This window comes from Salmo trutta, chromosome 38 (assembly GCF_901001165.1).
Source record: "Salmo trutta chromosome 38, fSalTru1.1, whole genome shotgun sequence".
Classification (NCBI taxonomy): Eukaryota; Metazoa; Chordata; class Actinopteri; order Salmoniformes; family Salmonidae; genus Salmo; species Salmo trutta.
In genome coordinates, this window is record NC_042994.1 from 25,743,494 (window position 1) to 25,767,692 (window position 24,199).

The 24,199-nt window shown below is 44.3% G+C and overlaps 1 protein-coding gene across 1 annotated transcript; it reads right to left on the minus strand.

Annotated features, from left to right (window-relative positions):
- Positions 1-18,743: 18,743 nt before the first annotated feature.
- LOC115178739 (QRFP-like peptide receptor) lies at positions 18,744-22,297 on the minus strand. The gene is made up of 2 exons (XM_029740017.1): positions 21,339-22,297; positions 18,744-21,107 (listed from the first exon to the last, which is right to left on the minus strand). Exons 1-2 carry the CDS (start codon positions 22,186-22,188, stop codon positions 20,410-20,412), a joined length of 1,548 nt encoding a protein of 515 aa, XP_029595877.1. The 5' UTR covers positions 22,189-22,297; the 3' UTR covers positions 18,744-20,409.
- Positions 22,298-24,199: the final 1,902 nt, after the last annotated feature.

The following is a 24,199-nucleotide window of genomic DNA, read 5'->3' on the forward strand; positions in this document are numbered from 1 at the left end:
ATCGATGCAAAATATTACTAAGTATTTTAAGAGTTTATTCAGAGGATAACAGCTCTATAAACGTTCTTCTGTGGTGCCCCGACTTTCTAGTTAATTACATTTACATGATTAGCTTAATCAGGTAATATTAATTACAGAGAAATAATTTTATAAGTTAGCATGTCATATCACTTAATCCGGCATAGCCAAAGACACGACATATATGGTGCCCCGTGTGAGGCCTCAAACTAAAATGCACGTTGGCTCATTTTGATAATACATATATGGAGCCCCCGTGCGAGGAATCTAAGATCGAATTGGACTTTGCTGTGAAATTCTATATATCAATTGTACAAACAGAATTGTACAAACAGCCTGCTATCTAAACAAAGTGATTGTGCATTTTCCATTGAGAGAAGCTATTTAAAATAGCTCCGGTCTTATATCGATAGCAGTGAGGAATAAATTCCAGTTTTAGTCCGTTAGGCCAAATGGTACTATTTCTGTCGGTAATTATTAACTTCTAGAGTAAGGTTAGAATTTAGAAGTTAACTGTCCGGTAACCGAGCCGAATAATTTGCCTACCGCACTAGGACAGTGTGGGCAGACCGTATGCGTATCTGTATTTTAGTACCGTGTCGCTCCGGTCAGCATAAACGCTAGCAGAATATGCTGAATGGGGTTAAGGTGAGACGTCACTAGAAAACCCACCCTTTCATAGTGAGAGGATCCTATTTTGGTGCTTGGAAGGATACCCCTGAACCAAGTAGCAATAGCTTAGCATTACGGGTAAGCTAACAGAGAGGGAACATTTCCTCTCTCCGTACCACGTTTAAAATTCCTCCATAGCGCGACGGAAGTCCGACCTTTGTACTTCCGTTTAAATTTCATCATTCTGCACCCTGGTGGTGAAGAATTGCCAGCACATCTCTAGGGGAAATTCAAACGTGGAGCACGGGATATGACGTCTCATTCAATTTAACTAACAAGTGAAATTGCCAGATTTACCTTTTCAAGTGGATCTTTTTAAAAAAATATCCAAAATTGATTGGGCGTCCATAATGAGACATGATTAACTTTTTCCAAACTTAACTTAGATGAAGCAAGGCTCTCAAGTTAATTGAAAGTTAATTCCCAGATAGCCTATACAGGTTTGATATATCATAAATAGATTAATCAGTAAAATCTGCTTTAGCAAGGCACATTCAGTAAAACCCATTACTGACGGGAGTGAATCCCATGTGGCTTCGGCCTTAAGGGAAAGTATAGTGGTGAATGTACCCTAAACATTTAAACTACATTACTGTTATGATAACTCCGCAATCTGAATTCCTTGGGTATCATTGCCTCATTCAATTTATTTAGTTAAATTGTCGAACATACCTTTCTAGGTTCTTCCAACTAAATGAGACAACTTAAACTTTGCATATTAACCTTGATGAAGCAACCTCTCAGGTAATTCAAAGTTAATTCCCAGATAGCCTATACAGGTTTGATATATCATAAATAGATTAATCAGTAAAATCTGCTTTAGCAAGGCACATTCAGTAAAACCCATTACTGACGGGAGTGAATCCCACGTGGCTTCGGCCTTAAGGGAAAGTATAGTGGTGAATGTACCCTAAACATTTAAACTACATTACTGTTATGATAACTCCGCAATCTGAATTGCTTGGGTATCATTGCCTCATTCAATTTATTTAGTTAAATTGTCGAACATACCTTTCTAGGTTCTTCCAACTAAATGAGACAACTTAAACTTTGCATATTAACCTGGATGAAGCAAACTCTCAGGTAATTCAAGTTTAATACCCAGACAGCCTACCCAGGTAGGACTAATAATTGGCATTGATTAATTCAATTTGCTTTTGCAAATTCATTCACGCCCAACTTCCACAGTACTGTACAGTACTGATGGTTCATTAACGTCTATAAATAGATTAAAATCGTCTTTGCAGCTCCCCACATTCCAAAACCAAATTTTGGAAAATTAGGAAAAACATTTTTCCTTTCAAATGTTCTAATAATGTGCAGGCTATCAGAGGGGGTGGTCCCCACTCGCCCGCTAATTAGTGAACCTCCACCCGTAAATGGATTGATCTCTGACCTCAGCAGCGATAACAACCCTAATTATGCCATTAGTGGAAAAGCAGACAACAATGTTTTCCAAAATCAACCATCGGGCGCAGGCCTCGTAAAGGTTCTCTCCAGTCTAGCTCTGATGTCTTGCCATCCGAGATTGCCATCTGTCCAATACCGCAGTGCACAGCTGAAGCACGAGCAGGTAATGGTAGACATAAAGGGACAGGTGGAGAGAACCGGGAAACCAATGACCAAGGCAGACAAGGGAAAAATTCTGCTAGCTATGGAACTGCGTTCGAAAACTGAACAATTAAATGTAATTGCAAAAACGTATGACGATGAAGAAGCACAAGCTCTTCAACAAAATCGTTTTCTACAGGAACAAAATCATATGCTACAGGAACAACTCGATTTAGCCAAAACTAAATACGATGATGTCCACGCCAAACTAGATAAATCTGAAGAGTTATCTACAAACAGGAGCGCTCAACTTGACAACATGCATGCTGTTTTGTTGAATGTTACTCAAAATAACACGGTGCTCCTCAAAGCGCTGCAGACCAAAGACGATCAGTTAATGAACACAATGACAAAGTTGGATGATAAATCAGCAGAACTTATTGAAGTCGCTGACCAAATGAATGATGAGAGAACTCAGGTGATGAGGTTGGAAATATTGATTTCTAAGCAAGCAGAGGAAATCTCATCACTGAATCTCTCGCTCCGTACTCAAGACCTCTATCTGCAAACCATGACAGATAAGTTTGAGACCGAAAGGAGCAGGTGTGACACTCAGGTGTCCAAAATCAATACTCTAAGCGCTCGAGTGGACTCTGCAATGCAGCAGAATTCCACCCTTAGGGACCATCTGGAGGAAATCCAGAATGGTCACGCTCTACAGCGTGACTTCCCATCCAAGCAACCGGAGCCCTGTACTCACAGGAGTGAAGACAATAGGTTTCAGACCTTGCCTCCCTCATGTGTCCCTCAGTCTTCTCCTCTTTGCCCTTCGGCACTGAGTAATATGGCGCCTCTTGGCCAACAACAACAAGGCTTGGCTTCCTCTCTTGGCCTTTCGGCCCCAATCTCTCCACAGGATGAAGCCAACCCTCTCCGCCCGCTTGGCGCGGAATACCTTGACAAACTCGTCAAGAATTTCCCCACCTTTGACCCCATTCCAGGTCAGCCAAACGATACTGAGACGTTCCTAGCTGACATAGAGGACGCGTTGGATGGCTACCCGAATGCTACGGGTTCTGACAGGGTTTACCTGTTGAAGCGAACGTCGAATAGACACGTGACGAGGTTCATTCGTCTACAACAGCAACACGTGCTAAATGACTACACTAAACTTGCCACAGCTTTGAAATTAGAATTCAGTGGTTCTGTGACTCGCAAACACGATAGCTCACTGGCTAACACCGTCAAACAAGCTCGGAACGAACACCCACAAGCTTACTATTATAGGCTTCGTTCAGCTTACTTTGGCCTACTCACAGAAACAGGAATGGAAGAGCTTTTACCATTCAAACAAATGTTTCTGTCGAACATGTATCCCACCTTCATTACCTACTTGGGCCCTGCCGCCCACGTTGGCTTGCCTATTTTACAACTCAGAGAGCTTGCAAGCACAGCTTTTGAGGCATCAAAAGTTCACAACGCTAAGAGCCCTGACCACTCAGTTTTGAAGTTTAACCAGGAGCACTCACTCCAGTTAGAGGGTGCATTATCAGGTATTGGAGCGTCGAGAGATGACGCACAACAACAGTTTCTACCACAAAACCATGATTCCAATGACCTCCGCGGTCGAAATAACTGTAAAGTACGTAGCCATCAACATGACTACCGCTACAATCGACCCGTTCGCTACGTTCCTGCACCCAACCCACAAAAAGTGTCAGAGCACAAGGGTAACAAAGGGTTGAAGGACGATCAAAACGTAGACCAATGTTCTCCAGAAGTCCCACTACGGGAAGAACTTAAGCGAGAACAATTTGAGAAAAGGGTAAAAGATAAGTCACAAGGACTAGACGGGGAATTACCGGACACCAGGTCCACAGGAATTAACACCCATAGCAAGGACGTTAAAGTTCAAATTTCTCCCGCTCTCATTCAAGACCCTATCCAGGGCCCGCTTGATCAAGAAACAAGCCCCCGGGCTTTGTCTATAGACTCTGATACAAAAGTTGTGAAGATAAAGGTCAAACACTTCGTTAAAGCCAAGCCCACTCAAAATCGGAAAAGTCAATCTGCTTCCATCTTGAACAGACATGGCACATCACGTCGTTGCGAACGACCACTCCACTTTGTGGGGAATATGTCCACTAACCACGAATCTAAACGGCCATACCTGGAAACAGTCCTGGAGGACTGCTTAGCTTGTCATGCGCTAATTGATTCGGGTGCGACAATATCACTCATCTCTCAAACATTGTTTGATGATCTCAAAAGGGTTTTGAAGCCAACTAAACGTTGGTTAACAGTGGAACGATGCAACACTAAACTTCGAGGGGTCACTCAGACTACCTCGCCTCTCACATTGAGAGTCATGCTGAAACTACACTTCCAGGACGTATCGCTCGTTCACCCTGTGTATGTTACCAGCCTCGAAACTGTAACCATCCTACTTGGAGCAGACTTGATGGATTGGTTACTCCCATTGATGGATTGGAAAACCAACCAGGTATGGTCACAGGCCACCGTGCCTTCTCCACTGACCACACTGTCTTCCCCTAACGCTAGCTGCAACGCAGTCCTTCACGAGGGGTATCTGTCGAAAGCACCCCTTGGGAAAAAGACGTTTAGAAACCTCTTGGTACAAAATCCGATCCAAGGAGATATTACGATATCTCGATACATTCCATCAGCCAACCTGATTGACCATTCTTTTCATGATTTCGAGCCAGCTGTCTCTGTGAATAAGCAACTTCCCTCCTCCTTGCAGTCGTGCAATACGATAGTTGATATGCACTTCTCTTGCCCTTTGGACACTTCCGCAAGCACTGCGGCCGTCCCAGCAAGAAAAACATCGATGCGCAGAGTATACTCTGCTTCCGATGATACACCTTCCGCTTTGTTGGGGACTGTCACCCCTTACAATGACACTAATGGCGTCAGTCCAGCAACTGACCCGATGACTCCCACTGGTGAAACACTTTGCAATATCACAGACCGATATCCTCGTCTCAGTTCGCAGGTAATGAAGAGGTTGCCACACGCGGACGCGGTGGGGACTGACATGCCTCGACAGCCACTGAGCGTTTTGAAGCACAAACACCAGGAGATTTGGTTGAAAGGTTACAGCCATTCTCATAACAACGCGGCCGCTGACAACTCGTACATAGGGTCCGACCTTTTCATTTGCGCATCGGACACCAACACCACCCGCTGGTGGGGGGGTCCCGAGGCACAAAGGGGGGGAATAGTAGCCCAGACCCATGATGAGCCTCATCGAGGCCGGTGGGGGGGTCAAGACTACGGACAACACCGTACGAGGCCGCCAGAGCATAAATCAAATCTAGTTGTAAACTCTCCTATGAGAACAGTGAGGAGCAGACAGGCCCCTAGACGGGGATTATCTTAGAACACATCTAAGATAGTACTGAGGTGTACCACACTGGTCGTAAAGGAAGTCCAGTGGACTTGTCCACCTCCAAAACAAATGGCATCAGTAATCATTCCAATCATGTGTTCCGGTAGATAATATTTCAGAATAAATCGGTAGAATAACTGGTCCCCTTGAGTACCAGTACCAATACTAGCAACAGTCAGTCCAGCTACAATCAGTAAGAAGGTTAGAGATTTAACCAATCAAATTACCATTGACAACAGCGACATAGGAGTCACTCAGAGTGCAACACGTGGAGGGGAATCTCCAGTGCACTCTTCCAATGGTTAACACACATGTCACTAATAAATAGGACCCTCCATTCAGGAGGAAAATTATTAGAAGTCATGAACCATGATCACACCACGTATGACTGGTCCAATACTTAAAGAGTACTTCCGTCGTGAGGTTAGCTCCTCCGTGGATAACATAGCTATGAAATAGACTTCATACCTATCGCCACTACAAAAGTGGAAGAAACAGTGACTTGTAGAAAAACTACTACAGACTCCCTTGACACCAATTCTGACTGACCTCCAGGCATTGACCTGAAAATTACCTGACTACGTCAGACTCATTCTGAACAAGTTGTAATCTGCCCGGATACTTGGTTTTCTTCCCTTGACATGCGCGCTTGTGTAAGCAGAAGCGCACATGCACAACGGAACATCCAATTAGGATTTATGCTAGGACCACTTAAGGGCCCAAGCAATATACCAGCCTTAGTAAAGTTGAACATTTACTTCTAGGCCTTTGACTCTACAGCACTCACCAGTTTTCTTCCCAGAAGTCCGTAGGTCATACCTGTAGACTGCCCAAAACTAGTGCATTACAGCTGTAGACTTATCATATAGTTATCAACTTAGGATAGCGCCTAAGCAACACACCAAGTAGGAAAACCCTAGATATGGCATTAGAGACAATGCCATGATAATCATTTTGCCAGAACATTGAACGTATATAGAATACAGTCCAATTAGATGATTTTTTTTGTGTGAGAACTATATTTTGTATATTTTTTTTGTTTTGTTTATGCTTTCATTCCTTTTCGGTTCAGTTCCTTTGACACATAGGAAGTGATAGAGCCATAAACAAAGTCCCCATACAACCATCACTTAGTGCCACAACGCCGCTCATTGGGGAATGAATGTAATTATATATATTTCATGAGTGTGTGTGCGTTGTTAACATCTGCCTAAGTTACTGCCCAGATCTTCCAGTCTGGACGACGGGTCCGGAACGGCTACCCCAAATCCGGACCCCCACAACCTATCCTTGTGGCGGCATGCCCGCTGTCAGAGAGACTACCAAGGTAAACCACCAGAGGGGGGGACCGCAACGGCGATCAACAACCAGGACATCCCCTGGCCCTTCCTGGGGTACTTTGCAGCTTCCAGGGAACCTACCAAGGTACACCACTAGAGGAGACCGCAACGGCGACCACCAACCGGACATCAACTGCCCATCCTTGTGGTGGACTGCTCCGCTTTCAGAGAGCCTACCAAGTTCAACCACCAGAGAGGACTGCAACGATGATCTACAAACGGGACATCACGTGGTCATGATTTTATGTTGATTTGTAACTTGCAGGATAAACAAGATCCAAACCACCAGGGGGGGTATGTCATGACGTTGGCCTCTTTGGGTACAGGAAGGACAGTTGACCCCCTCCCCTTTGTACCATCACCCAACCTACCTTCCCCCCCAACCCAGGGTTGTAAAAATTCCAAGAGGAGAATCTACTACAACATGTTTCATAGAGAGACAAAGGAAATTCTTCCAAGTCATAGAATTGGAGAACCGAGCGACATGTGTGTTCTGGAGAAGATATGGAAGATTGATGAAGACTCCAGCTACGAACTGATCCGCTTGGTACAATTTTGTGATACTCAGAAGAGACAATATAGCCATATTACCCTAAAACGGTCTACATGATAGCCTCAGCGATGAGACTGAATCCACATGGTTGTATACAATGTATTATTAAGGATAAAGCTATTTGTAATACATTGAGATGCTATGTACTGATGTTAATGTGATAGAATTATATTTCTGTAACCAAGTCTAGCTCAGTCATAGGCACGCCCCCAGGGACACATACAGGACCAGGCGTCATTTGACAAGCCTGTTCTATGGGTACTATAAAACACCCCCTGATTTACATTTCTACAGACCAGGCCTACACTCCATGGCGAGTTGGCTCATAGGTTTGACCAGCCAAGTACTCTACTGAAAGTGAACCATACCACGTGGTTAACTTTTAGACTATCGATATCGACAGAATAAGAACAAGTCTTTGATATTAATTATTAGTCTGCAGCTAAGTAAATTATATCATCGAACGCGAAGACCAACCACATCCATTCTATGATGTCGCTCTGACAGATCCATTCTAACCGAGAGAGAGAGAGAACGCTGACAAACTCTCCATCAGAACAAAACTCTCCAACAAGAATCCCGACTACACATGAGCGTAAATATATATTGATTGCAAATGTTCCCGAATGAGTGAGCCTTCAATTGTCAATTGTTAATATTAATGAACTCTGTGTAACTTCTCAGCTTACCGTTTTATGACCCATTGTCTAACAGACCAGCCATGCTTGTTAGCCATTAGGGCACATTCCTCTACCCATCATTTGTGACGATAGTTGCTGTTTGTATGTTTTCTGTTAATTACTTAGTGTAGTAAATAAATGATTTTAAGACAATTGATGTATGGATGATTTTAGTAAAGACTGGGTTCGTGCAGATAACCAAGAATTTACAACTTTCATGATGAGACTGAAACAACATACGGGTTAAGATTGACTGCTATCGATGCAAAATATTACTAAGTATTTTAAGAGTTTATTCAGAGGATAACAGCTCTATAAACGTTCTTCTGTGGTGCCCCGACTTTCTAGTTAATTACATTTACATGATTAGCTTAATCAGGTAATATTAATTACAGAGAAATAATTTTATAAGTTAGCATGTCATATCACTTAATCCGGCATAGCCAAAGACACGACACTGTGTTGCTACAGGGTATCAGGGGGAAGTTAGCATGATGCTGTGTTCCTACAGGGTATCCGGGGAAGTTAGCATGATGCTGTGTTGCTACAGGGTATCAGGGGGAGTTAGCATGATGTTGTATTCCTACAGGGTATCAGGGGGAAGTTAGCATGATGCTGTGTTCCTACAGGGTATCCGGGGAAGTTAGCATGATGCTGTGTTGCTATAGGGTATCAGGGGGAGTTAGCATGATGTTGTATTCCTACAGGGTATCAGTGGGGAGCTAGCATAGCCCAAACTAAAGCATTGAGGGTTGCACTGATGCGGCAACAAATGCTAACCGCTAGTCTATCTGTATAAAATCTGTTTCATTAGGCAGGGTAAAAACCTGTGTGTGTGTGTGTGTGTGTGTGTGTGTGTGTGTGTGTGTGTGTGTGTGTGTGTGTGTGTGTGTGTGTGTGTGTGTGTGTGTGTGTGTGTGTGTGTGTGTGTGTGTGTGTGTGTGTGTGTGTGTGTGTGTGTGTGTGTGTGTGTGGTGCTAAAGGGTGAACTGGCCACAGTGAGTCTGTCTGTACAGATAAAGAAAAAAGCTCAGAGAGAGAGAGACAGAGGGAGGGAGAGAACAAACAAATCCAATGTTGATAAACTCCCATATCTACTGGGTGAAATACCACAGTGTGCCATCACAGCAGCAAGATGTGTGACCTGTTGCCACAAGAAAAGGGCAACCAGTGAAGAAAAAGCACCATTGTAAATACAACCCATATTTATGTTTATTTATTTTCCCTTTTGTGCTTTAAACAGCTTGGAAAATTACAGAAAATGATGTCATTGCTTTAGAAGCTTCTGATATGTTAATTGACATCATTTGAGTCAATTGAAGGTTTACCTATGGATGTATTTCAAGGCCTACCTTCAACCTCAATGCCTCTTTGCTTGACATCATAGGAAAATCAAAAGAAATCAGCCAAGACCTCAGAAAAAAAATGTGTAGACCTCAACAAGTCTGGTTCATCCTTGGGAGCAATTTCCAAACACCTGAAGGTACCACGTTCATCTGTACAAACAATAGTAGGCAAGTATAAACACCATGGGACCACGCTGCCGTCATACCGCTCAGGAAGGAGACACGTTCTGTCTCCTAGAGATGAACGTACTTTGGTGGAAAAAGTGCAAATCAATCGCAGAACAACAGCAAAGGACCTTGTGAAGATGCTGGAGGAAACAGGTACAAAAGTATCTATATACACAATAAAATGAGTCCTATATTGACATAACCTGAAAGGCCGCTCAGCAAGGAAGAAGCCACACGTACCTGAGATCCAATCAGAGGTAACCTCCCTGTAAAGGTCATTATGGAAACCAGGAAGATAACCGTGGTGTTGAGTTTGATGGGCTCTGACACTTTTTGTATCCTGTCATGCCCATATTTGAACAGTTATATAAAGTATGCATGAATATTTGAAGATTGCTGTTTAAATCATTTAATAGTTTCATTTAGGACATTTTTCTCTGAGATTAAATGAAAGTGGGAATTCCATCACCATCTAGGGAATGTATCATTTGAACACATATATATACTCTATATACTACCATCACCATCACCATCTAGGGAATGAATCATTTGAACATATATACTACATATACTACCATCACCATCACCATCTAGGGAATGAATCATTTGAACATATATACTACATATACCACCATCACCATCACCATCTAGGGAATGAATCATTTCAACATATATACTCCATATACCACCATCACCATCACCATCTAGGGAATGAATCATTTGAACATATATACTACCATCACCATCACCATCACCATCTAGGGAATGAATCATTTCAACATATATACTACATATACTACCATCACCATCACCATCTAGGGAATGAATCATTTCAACATATATACTACCATCACCATCACCATCACCATCTAGGGAATGAATCATTTCAACATATATACTACATATACCACCATCACCATCACCATCTAGGGAATGAATCATTTCAACATATATACTACCATCACCATCACCATCTAGGGAATGAATCATTTCAACATATATACTACATATACCACCATCACCATCACCATCTAGGGAATGAATCATTTCAACATATATACTACCATCACCATCACCATCTAGGGAATGAATCATTTCAACATATATACTACATATACTACCATCACCATCACCATCTAGGGAATGAATCATTTCAACATATATACTCCATATACTACCATCACCATCTAGGGAATGAATCATTTCAACATATATACTACATATACTACCATCACCATCACCATCTAGGGAATGAATCATTTCAACATATATACTCCATATACTACCATCACCATCTAGGGAATGAATCATTTCAACATATATACTACCATCACCATCACCATCACCATCTAGGGAATGAATCATTTCAACATATATACTACATATACTACCATCACCATCACCATCTAGGGAATGAATCATTTCAACATATATACTCCATATATGTCACAGCGTCCACGGAAGGTGGCGCCCCTCCCCGGTCGGGCGGTGCTCGGCGGTCGTCGTTGCCGGCCTACTAGCTGCCACCGATCTACGTTTCTGTGTCTTTTGGCTTTGTCTGTCTAGGTCCGCACCTGTTCCTTGTTAGTCATTAGTGGGGCGGTATTTAGTTTGTCCTTTTTGTTTGGGAATTCGTGCGGGATTATTACATGTCATGTTCTGTGTGGCAGTCGGTGGTTTTGCTCTGTTTTAGCTACGCCGCGTATTTTTGGATTAGGCATTAGGGTTGCCGGGCTGCGCCCCGTGCGTTTTTGATTTTGGAGCTGTCCTCCTGTCTTGTGTTCTGCGCACCCTGCCTTGTGGCGACTTTGTTTATTCGGTGTTTATTAAACATCTGTGTTAACGGACCTCAGTCTCCTGCATTTGACTCTGCCCCTTTCCTGCTACCAAGGATATCTTTGACAATATACTACCATCACCATCTAGGGAATGAATCATTTGAACACATATACTCCATATTCAAGATATATATTACACACACACACACACACACACACACATGCAGGTAAAAACAACAGCTTGTGTTTTAATTATGAGATATGAAGTTAAAATTTTATTTTATTTATTTATTTTATTTCACCTTTATTTAACCAGGTAGGCAAGTTGAGAACAAGTTCTCATTTACAATTGCGACCTGGCCAAGATAAAGCAAAGCAGTTCGACAACATACAAAAACACAGAGTTACACATGGAGTAAAACAACATACAATCAATGATGCAGTAGAAAAAAATAAGACTATATACAATGTGAGCAAATGATGTGAGATAATGGAGGTAAAGGCAAAAAAATGCCATGGTGGCAAAGTAAATAAAGTATGGCAAGAAAAAACACTGGAATGGTAGATTTGTAGTTTGAAGAAAGTTAAAGTTAAAAATATAAATATAAATAATATGGTGCAAAGGAGCAAAATAAATAAATACAGTAGGGGAAAAGGTAGTAGTTTGGGCTCAATTAAAGATGGGCTATGTACAGGTGCAGAGATCTGTGAGCTGCTCTGACAGCTGGTGCTTAAAGCTAGTGAGGGAGATAAGTGTTTCCAGTTTTAGAGATTTTTGTAGTTCGTTCCAATCATTGGCAGCTGAGAACTGGAAGGAGAGACGACCAAAGGAGGAGTTGGCTTTAGGGGTGACCAGAGAGATATACCTGCTGGAGCGCGTGCTACAGGTGGGTGCTGCTATGGTGACCAGTGAGCGGAGATAAGGGGGGACTTTACCTAGCAGGGTCTTGTAGATGACCTGGAGCCAATGTGTTTGGCGACGATGATGAAGTGAAGGCCAGCCAACGAGAGCATACAGGTCGCAGTGGTGGGTTGTATATGGGGCTTTGGTGACAAAACGGATGGCACTGTGATAGACTGCATCCAGCTTGTTGAGTAGGGTATTGGAGGCTATTTTGTAAATGACATCGCCGAAGTCGAGGATTGGTAGGATGGTCAGTTTTACGAGGGTATGTTTGGCAGCATGAGTGAAGGATGCTTTGTTGCGAAATAGGAAGCCAATTCTAGATTTCACTTTGGATTGGAGATGATTGATGTGAGTCTGGAAGGAGAGTTTACAGTCTAACCAGACACCTAGGTATTTGTAGTTGTCCACAAATTCTAAGTTAGAACCGTCCAGAGAAGTGATGCTGGATGGGCGGGCAGGTGGAGGCAGCGATCGGTTGAAGAGTTGGCACTGAGGTAAGAAAGAACGTTGTGACATTAAAAAAGCAGCAAGACCTGCTGAACTAAATTGGAGTCAAACGTTTGACCTGTTGCTAAGAAACGAAGTGTGAGAAAAAATAAGAAAGTGAGAGAGAGAGAGAGAGAGAGAGAGAGCGAGAGAGAGAGAGAGAGAGAGAGAAAGTGAGAGGGGGGCAAGGAGAGAAGGAGAGAGGAGGAGATTAAAAAAAAGAGAGCGAGAGAAAGAGACACATTTTTCCCTCAGATTACACAGACCCACAAATAATTAAAAACAACTCCCATATCTACTGGGTGAAATACCACAGTGTGCCATCACAGCAGCAAGATTTGTGACCTTTTGCCACAAGAAAAGGGCAACCAGTGAAGAACAAACACCATTGTAAATACAACCCATATTTATGTTTATTTATTTTCCCTTTTGTACTTTAACTATTTGCACGTCATTACAACACTGTAAATAGACATAATATGACATTAGAAATGTCTTTATTCTTTTTGAACTTTTGTGAGTGTAATGTTTACTGTTAATTTTGTTTATTATCTATTTCACTTGCTTTGGCAATGTATAGATATGTTTCCCATGCCAATAAAGCCCTTAAATGGAATTGAGAGAGAGAGAGCAAGAGGACAGAGAGAGAGAGAAGAACAAACACTATTGTAAATACAACTCATATTTATGTTTATTAATTTTGCCTTTTGTACTTTAACTATTTGCAATGTAAACATATGTTTCCCATGCCAATAAAGCCCTTAAATGGAATTGAAATTGAGAGAGAGAGAGAGAGAGAGGGCAGAGAGAGAGAGGAGGGAGAGAGAGAGAGAGGAGGGAGAGAGAGAGAGAGGGCAGGGAGAGAGAGAGAGAGAGAGAGAGAGAGAGAGGGCAGAGAGAGAGAGAGGGAGAGAGAGGGCAGAGAGAGAGAGGAGGGAGAGAGAGAGAGAGGAGGGAGAGGGAGCGAGAGGGCAGGGAGAGAGAGAGAGAGAGAGAGAGAGAGAGAGGGCAGAGAGAGAGAGAGGGAGAGAGAGGGCAGAGAGAGAGAGGAGGGAGAGAGAGAGAGAGGAGGGAGAGGGAGCGAGAGGGCAGGGAGAGAGAGAGAGAGAGAGAGAGAGGAGGGAGAGGGAGCGAGAGGGCAGGGAGAGAGAGAAGCAAAGTTTAATTCTATTCTTATCCGTGTCTTTCTCTCCAGTCTCTCTGTAGCCACAACAATGATGACGCAGTAACAACCTGCAAACACTGCTATGGTATGACAGTCACAACGGAGAGAGAGGGGAGAGAGAGGGATGGGAGCGAAGGGGAGAAGGTGGGGAGGGAGGGATGGGAGGGAAGGGGAGAAGGTGGGGAGGGAGGGATGGGAGGGAAGGGGAGAAGGTGGGGAGGGAGGGATGGGAGGGAAGGGGAGAAGGTGGGGAGGGAGGGATGGGAGTGAAGGGGAGAAGGTGGGGAGGGAGGGATGGGAGGGAAGGGGAGAAGGTGGGGAGGGAGGGATGGGAGGGAAGGGGAGAAGGTGGGGAGGGAGGGATGGGAGGGAAGGGGAGAAGGTGGGGAGGGAGGGATGGAGGGATTGAGAAAGAAAGGGGGAAAGGGAGAGGAGGGAGAGAGAGGGCAGATACAGAGAGAGGAGCAGGTGGAGAGGGTGTGGCGGAGGGAGAGAGAAAAAAGGGAGCTAGGGGGCATGAATACAGAGAGAGAGGGAGGAGATGATGAAAAGGGTAGGGAGAGGGAAATGGGAGGGAAAGAGAGAGAAAGGGGGAGAGTGAGGAAGGAGAGAGGGAGAGGGATAGAAGGTGATAGAACTAGAGAATTCACAAAATGGGACAAACACCAGATTGAGACTACATGCAGAATACCTGACCACTTTGACTGACCCAAATATAAGGAAATCATTTGACTATGTACAGACTCAATGAGCATAGCCTTGCTGCTGAGAGAGGCCTCCGAAGGCAGACCTGGAATTACAGATGACACACGTACACACACACACACACACACACACACACACACACACACATCATAGGCAGACCTGGCTCTCAAGAGAAGACAGGCTATGTGCACACTGACCACAAAATGAGGTGGAAACAGCTACACTTCCTAAACTCCTGTCAAATGTATGACCATAATAGAGACACATATTTCCCTCAGATTACACAGACCCACAAATAATTTGAAAACAAATCACATTTTATCTACAGGGTGAAATACCACAGTGAGTCATCACAGCGAGATGTGTGACCTGCTGTCACAAGAAAAGAGAAACAAGTGGAAATCAAACACCATTGTAAATACAACCCGTATTTATGTTTATTTATTTTCCCTTTTGTATATTTGTTTAGTTCACTTTTGTTTATTATCTATTTCACTTGATTTGGCAATGTAAACATATGTTTCCCATGCCAATAAAGCCCTTTGAATTTAATTGAGAGAGGGGGGGAGAGAGGGAAGAGGGAGAAAGAAGAGAAGAGATAGAGAGAAAAGGAGGGAGAGGACGGAGAGAGAGGAGAGGGAGAAAGAAGAGGAGAGAGAGAGATAGTGATAGAAAGGGAGAAAGTAGAGGAGAGAGAGATAGTGATAGAAAGGGAGAAAGAAGAGGAGAGAGAGATAGTGATAGAAAAGGAGAAAAGAGGAGAGAGAGAGATAGTGATAGAAAAGGAGAAAAGAGGAGAGAGAGATAGTGATAGAAAAGGAGAAAAGAGGAGAGAGAGATAGTGATAGAAAGGGAGACATGCTCATCTGAAGCCTGGGGTGTTGTTATTATTCCACTGCATCAAGAGCGCTAGTGTGTGTGTGTGTGTGTGTGTGTGTGTGTGTGTGTGTGTGTGTGTGTGTGTGTGTGTGTGTGTGTGTGTGTGTGTGTGTGTGTGTGTGTGTGTGTGTGTGTGTGTTGGTCTCCCAGGCCTTAACACAACAGGTACCTGTAGAAACCCTCTAGGACCAGGGCTGTTGTCTAGTCTACTATGGAACCTGTTGGTCTCACAGGCCTTAACAACAACAGGTCCATGTAGAAACCCTGTAGGACCAGGGCTGTTGTCTAGTCTACTGTGGAACCTGTTGGTCTCACAGGCCTTAACAACAACAGGTCCATGTAGAAACCCTGTAGGACCAGGGCTGTTGTCTAGTCTACTGTGGAACCTGTTGGTCTCCCAGGCCTTAACAACAACAGGTCCATGTAGAAACCCTCTAGGACCAGGGCTGTTGTCTAGTCTACTGTGGAACCTGTTGGTCTCCCAGGCCTTAACAGCAACAGGTACCTGTAGAAACCCTGTAGGACCAGGGCTGTTGTCTAGTCTACTGTGGAACCTGTTGGTCTCCCAGGCCTTAACAACAACAGGTCCATGTAGAAACCCTGTAGGACCAGGGCTGTTGTCTAGTCTACTGTGGAACCTGTTGGTCTCCCAGGCCTTAACAACAACAGGTACCTGTAGAAACCCTCTAGGACCAGGGCTGTTGTCTAGTCTACTGTGGAACCTGTTGGTCTCCCAGGCCTTAACACAACAGGTCCATGTAGAAACCCTCTAGGACCAGGGCTGTTGTCTAGTCTACTGTGGAACCTGTTGGTCTCCCAGGCCTTAACAAAAACAGGTACCTGTAGAAACCCTGTAGGACCAGGGCTGTTGTCTAGTCTACTGTGGAACCTGTGGAACCTGCACTTCACTTTAAAGAAACAATACTTTTAGACTCAGCCTTGGACAATCCCTTAGATACACAAACTACTCTGTACTCTGCACGCAGGCTATTTACATACAAACACACACACACACACACACACACACACACACACACACACACACACACACACACCACACACACACACACACACACACACACACACACACACTCAGGGATGCATGCAGGCCACACACGCACAGCAAATTGAAACAGCAGCTGCATATTACTCTGTACGTGGCGCCTCAGGACTCAACAATTTAAGACAAAACCTTTGAGAGACAGAAAGGGTGCATGAGAGATAAGCGAGAGAGAGAGAGAAATATAGATTGAACCAAAAGAGAGATAGAGAGAAAAGTAGGAGAGAGAGAGAGAGAGAGAGATGAGACGATGGATAAAAGGGATTGTTATATGTCGTGGAGCTTAAGCTTGTGTGGTCACTCCTTTATACAGGTAGTGACCACAGACACACACTTGATTTCAGAGACGCATGGAATAATCTTGTCAAAGGAGACGAGAATACAAACCATGTTTGATGCAGTAGTGTTCTAACCAGTGTTTCTCATTAAAGTGTGTGTTTTTGTTTTTGTTACCCAACAAAGACAGATGTTATCATCCACAGTTGCTTCCGCCAACAACGTCTGATCTCAGGTGGTGTGTGTATTTGTATGTGTGTGTGTGTGTCCTCTTCTCGTTTGATGTTATCGTTGCCATTCAGCCGTGTCAGGGTGACTCTGTTCTCTGTCGGGCCACCCTGGGAAGGACAGACGCAAATCTGATTTCAACACCACATATAACCCACACCTCCCCCCCACCCAACATTAAATATACAAGAAATGGACTACATTTACATTTTAGCAGATGCTCTTATCCAGAGCGACTTGCAGTAGTGAATGCATACATTTCATACATTTTTTTTCTTCCGTACTGGTCCCCCGTGGGAATCGAACCCACAACCCTGGCGTTGCAAACACCATGCTCTATCAACTGAGCCACACAGGACCGTTATCAACCTTTATCAACAATGGCCTTGCCCGAATACCCATACTTGCGTTCTGAAGAGTAGGTATTTTAGGTATGCAAAAATAGAACGTTTTACAGTATGTGAAATGTAGAAAATCAAGTAGTCTTTAAAAGCTCTCACCATAGGGTAATGCCGCCCCTATTTCAACATCATTCCTGCCCTAGAGCAGAAATACTTATTCAGGTTCCATCTCTTAAAAATTAAAGAGGCTGTGTTTAGACAAGCAGCTCAATTCTGATCATTTTTTCACTCATTTGTATTTTAACTAATCAGAAATGAGATATGATGTGATTGGTCAAAAGACCAATTAGTGTAACAAATATCAGAACTGGGCTTATTTCTTATTTTTTATTCAACATCATATAGTAAGTACTGCACATGCTCAAGGGATACCACAGTGTGTAGTATAGTATTCTACAGTATACTACTACAACATCATATAGTAAGTACTACACATGATCAAGGGATACTAGTGTGTAGTATAGTATTCTACAGTATACTACATGTTCTATAGAATTCTATGGTAAGTTCTGTAGGCTGTATCACATCCGGCCGTGATTGGGAGTCCCATAGTGCGGCACACAATTGGCCCAGCGTCGTCTGGGTTTGGCCCGGGAAGGCCGTCATTGTTCTGTAAATAAGAATTTGTTCTTAACTTACTTGCCTAGTTAAATAAAGGTTACATTTTAAACAACTTTTTAAAAAACGGTGGTATTCTATACTAAACTGTAATATTTTCTATGTGGGTGGGGACGCGCTGTACCCAAGTGAACGAATGGCAGGAATCAACGCATTTGAGCATTTGATGACACATTCTCAGTATGGGTGAGCAGTATGTTGATATTTGGTGCTTACTGCATTCGTTTTTTCTATACAGTACATTCTAAATAGTATGTAGTACAATTAGTAGTACACAGTACGTAGTTTTAGTAAGTAGTAGGCAGGACAGATTTCAGACACGGCCAATAATAATGCCACCTTTGTCCTCTCTAGCATGACCATCTAGTGACTCTCCTCTCATCATTGGCTAGTGTCTGCTGTGTTGGGTTGTAATCTCATGGCTTCCAATTCTATCATTCTAACATTTTACTGTATAATTTGAACATTCTAGTATTCCAACATTCTGACATGCTAAGAGATGAGGTCACAAATTGTTTATTTTCTCTGAACAAAACATTCCACGAGGAACACCTGAAAAAAAACACTTCCAGACATACTGGTTCACCCCAACACTGATACCACACAATAATACTTTGCAGTTGTAGCAGATATTTCATCTGGACACAGGACAGACCTTAATAATAAGTAATGTTCAGTTGAAATGAATCACATCCGGTGCTGTCTCTGCTGCTGTCTGTCAGCATGGTAACAGAATGAGTCCTCTGCAGCTGTCTGTCAGCATGGTAACAGAATGAGTCCTCCGCTGCTGTCTGTCAGCATGGTAACAGAATGAGTCCTCTGCTGCTGTCTGTCAGCATGGTAACAGAATGAGTCCTCCGCTGCTATCTGTCAGCATGGTAACAGAATGAGTCCTCCGCTGCTGTCTGTCAGCATGGTAACAGAATGAGTCCTCCGCTGCTGTCTCTCAGCATGGTAACAGAATGAGTCCTCCGCTGCTGTCTGTCAGCATGGTAACAGAATGAGTCCTCCGCTGCTATCTGTCAGCATGGTAACAGAATGAGTCCTCCGCTGCTGTCTGTCAGCCTGGTAACAGAATGAGTCCTCTGCTGCTGTCTGTCAGCATGGTAACAGAATGAGTCCTCCGCTGCTATCTGTCAGCATGGTAACAGAATGAGTCCTCCGCTGCTGTCTGTCAGCATGGTAACAGAATGAGTCCTCCGCTGCTGACTGTCAGCATGGTAACAGAATGAGTCCTCCGCTGCTGTCTGTCAGCATGGTAACAGAATGAGTCCTTCGCTGCTGTCTCTCAGCATGGTAACAGAATGAGTCCTCTGCTGCTGTCTGTCAACATGGTAACAGAATGAGTCCTCTGCTGCTGTCTGTCAACATGGTAACAGAATGAGTCCTCTGCTGCTGTCTGTCAGCATGGTAACAGAATTAGTCCTCTGCTGCTGTCTGTCAGCATGGTAACAGAATGAGTCCTCTGCTGCTGTCTGTCAGCATGGTAACAGAATGAGTCAGATAATCACACAGTGTTTACGATCAAACATGTCCCCAGTCAATAATCACACAGTGTTTACAATCAAACACATTCCCAGTCAATAATCACACAGTGTTACGATCAAACGCGTCCCCAATCAATAATCCCACAGTTTTATGAGTAATGTATTTCCTTTGTGATAGAATGTGACCCAGTGCTGAGGTAAACCTACCAGACAGACAGAAAGATCCCTGCCTGGATAAAGTGACAATACGGGGCAGCAATGACAATCTATGGATGCGTCTCAAATGACACCCTATTTACTATGGGCTCTGGTCAACAGTAGTGCACTATATAGGGAATAGGGCCCTGGTCAAAAGTAGTGCACTATATAGGGAATCGGGTGCCATTTGGGATGCACATTATCCCCACTAACGGAGGATAAACTGCTTTGTAAACACCAGTGGGCAGGATCACCGTGGGCTGTCAATCACAGGCAGTGAGCCAATGGGAGTAGTTTCCCAACTGTCTGTAGGGAGAGAGATGGGTCCCACTGTGTTGATGATACAACAGACAATCTATCGATTCAGGATGTGTGTGTGTGTGTATTTATCCCTCCCAGTGATCATCTCCCCTATAGATTGGTGATTACCTCCAAGGCCTCTCTGTCTCTCTCTCTGACGTCATCTGACAATCCACAGAGTTCACAGGCTTGTTATATGGTCTGATATAATGTCCGCAGAGTCTCGACTTAAAGAAGAGGTGTCCCCTCTTAAAGGGAGGCTGTCTGTTTTCTCACCCCCACCATCTGGTCTTAAAGGTGACGTGTCCACTCTGTCCACAGAGACAGTGCTTAAAGGGAAGATGTCCAAGATTCGCCTTAAAGGGAGGTGTCCAATCTGGGTGTCCAATCTGTCCCCAAAGGCCGGTCTTAAATGCAAGGTATCTCTTCTGTCCGCAGATGCTAAAGACCATAAAGGGAGGGTGTCCCCTCGTTCGTCCTCAGAGTGTCTTCTTAAAGGGAGTGTGTCCTTCCTACCCCCACAGTCTCTATTTAAAGGGGTGGTGTCCATTATGTCCCCACAGACGGTCCGTATAGAGAGTGTTTGTGGCCTGTCAGGATGACTGGGTAGTAGGGAGTTCTCACACACACTGGGGCTGGACTTGTACCAGTCAGACAGACTGTTATCAAACCCGTCCTCCATCTTGCCTGGCCCCCCTGCCCCCCTGGAGAAGGTAAACAACTTAGGAATGGCTGCCGTGGACGCGGCCACGGTTGCCGCGGCTACTCCTCCCTCGGCGGCGGTGGTCGTGGCGGAGTTGGCGAAAGAGGAACCAAAGAGAGCAGCGATCCGGCGGTGGTAGTGGGTACGAAACACCTTGGCCCCACGGTGGAGATCACCTGTGAAGGGATAGGATAAGAGAAGGAGACGAAGGGGTCAGAACAGGACAGGACAGGACAAGCAGGATGTTATTTTGGGAACAGATGCATTAAAAAGAACATTCCAACATCTAAATACCAACTGAGACTACATCAAATGAACGCTGGTTGTTTTTCACTTCTGGAATGGATATTCATTAATTCATTCATGCATTTCAATGAGTTATGAATGAGGACGCAGCAGAGTCCTACCTATGAAGCAGTAACAGATAGGATTGAGGCTGGAGTTGGTGAGGCCCAGCCACTGGGCAAAGGGCTGGGTCTGCATGAGCCAAGATGGCGGATGCTGCACTCGGTCGATCCAGAACTCAGCCAGATACAGGGGCAGCCAGGAAACTGCAAACAGCAGCACCAGGGCCACCACCATTTTGGCGATCTTCTTCCTCGTCTTGAGGCGCTCAGTGTGCAGCGCTCGGCTTCGAGAGTCGAGTTCCGTAAACGTCCGCTTCCCATCCCCCCAGAGCCGGCGGCCAGTCAGGAAGCCGATGGTGAGGTTAAAGGTCACGGGGATGCAGTAGAGCGCCACGAAGAGCAAGACGGTGTAGCCCTGTTTCAGACGCGGACCCGGCCACACCTCCTGGCACACAGGGATCACAAACGACGCCCCCAGGTTGATCTCATCTCGCCGGTTCATGAACACCAATGGGGCGCAGATCGCTGATGACACCACCCACACCACGGCGACCGTCGCTAGGATCCGGCGGCGGGTAAAGAGGGAGCGGGCACGGAGCGGGCAGCGTACACTGAAGTAACGATTGACGCTGATGACCGTAAGCGTTAGCACGCTAGCCGACACGGAGACGGCCTGGGTGAAGGGGACCGCTCGGCAGAGGAAGTCCCCGTAGACCCAGGCCGAGTAGATCTGGTGACCCAGCGTTATTGGCATGCAGACACATACCACGGCCAGGTCACACACCGCAAGGTTAACCAGGAGGTACCGTGTGGCGCTGACCGCGGCTAGCCTCTCGCTACGTCGGTTGGTCAGCACCTTCATTGACATGATGTTCCCTACGAACCCCACCAGGAAGGACAGGCAGTACATGAGTGTCAGAGCCACCGTGGTCGGCTCATGGACTGTCCATAACAAACTGGTCAGCTCTGAATCATCAGGAGGGAGGATGGATGAGGGGAAGAGGGACGAGGAGGAGGAGAAGAGGTGAGGATCAGGAGGGTAGAGAGAGGAAGACTGGAGGAGAGAGTCAGGGGGAAGGAGGGATGAGGAGGAGGAGGAGGGGAGGAGGAGGGAGTCGTAGAAGCTGTAACTGTTGTTCAGTCTGGTCTGTGTGGCGTTCTCAACATGCAGCAGAGTGAAACTGAGCTGGGCTGATAACTGGTCCAGGGTCAGCTTCATGGTGCTGTCTTGTCCCCTCAAGGCTTGCTCTATCTGTCAACACTGACCTCAGTACAGCCCTTATATAATGCTACTTAATACACTGCAGCAGCAGTAGAGGATTGTATCATCAGAATTTATGCGCAAGGTTAGGGGTAAGTCCGAGCTACTTGAGCTATTTGTTCTTAACGTGGGATAAGGATAAGGGATAAAAGGTCAAAGTTACTTAGGCTAAGGTTAGGGGTAAGATTAGGAACTGGCTCTATCTTCAGAAAAAAACAGCAACACCCTTCTCCTTATCTTACTAGCACTAGCACGTCTTATCTTACAAGCATGTCTTATCTTACTAGCACTAGCACGTCTAATCTTACTAGTGCTAGCACGTCTTATCTTACTAGCACTAGCACGTCTTATCTTACAAGCATGTCTTATCTTACTAGCACTAGCACGTCTTATCTTACTAGCGCTAGCACGTCTTATCTTACTAACACTAGCACGTCTTATCTTACAAGCACGTCTTATCTTACAAGCATGTCTTATCTTACTAGCACTAGCACGTCTTATCTTACTAACACTAGCACGTCTTATCTTACAAGCATGTCTTATCTTACTAGCACTAGCACATCTTATCTTACTAGCACTAGCATGTCTTATTTTACAAGCACGTCTTATCTTACTAGTGCTAGCACGTCTTATCTTACTAGCACGTCTTATCTTACTAGCACGTCTTATCTTACTAGCACGTCTTATCTTACTAGCACTAGCGCGTCTTATCTTACTAGCACTAGCATGTCTTATTTTACTAACACGTCTTATCTTACTAGTGCTAGCACGTCTTATCTTACTAGCACGTCTTATCTTACTAGCACGTCTTATCTTACTAGCACGTCTTATCTTACTTGCATGTCTTATCTTACTAGCACTAGCACGTCTTATCTTATTTGCACATTTTATCTTACTAGCACGTCTTATCTTACAAGCACTAGCACGTCTTATCTTACAAGCACTAGCACGTCTTATCTTACTAGCACATCTTATCTTACTGGCATGTCTTATCTTACTAGCACATCTTATCTTACTGGCATGTCTTATCTTACTAGCACATCTTATCTTACTGGCATGTCTTATCTTACTAGCACATCTTATCTTACTGGCATGTCTTATCTTACTAGCACTTCTTATCTTACTAGCACTAGCGCGTCTTATCTCACTAGCACGTCTTATCTTACAAGCACGTCTTATCTCACTAACACGTCTTATCTTACTAGCACGTCTTATCCTACGAGCACTGACTTTGCAGAAATCTGCTTTATTGAGGAAACATTTGATTTACTAGAACAGTGAGAGGTGGTTGTCTCACCTAGCTACCTTAAAATGAATGCCCTCGCTGTCAATAACTGGGGATAAGAGCATCTGCTAAATGACTGACATGGTCATGGACATTTATGAGCAAGTACACAAGGTATTTGTTCTTCATTTTCAGTAGAGGACACAACCTGTGATGACTGTGATATGTGGTTGTTTTACCTACCTTATGCTAGTTGAATGCCCTGACTGGGTAAAAGCGTCTGCTGTTATCAATCAATGTAAATGTAAAAGTGTTTGTATCGTCAGAATCTATGAGCAAGTAGTACACAAGCTATTGGTTCTTGATTTGGGATACAGGTTTAAAAGTATGGAGTTAAGGCTAAAGTTAGGGGGTAAGATTAGGTAAGATTAGGAA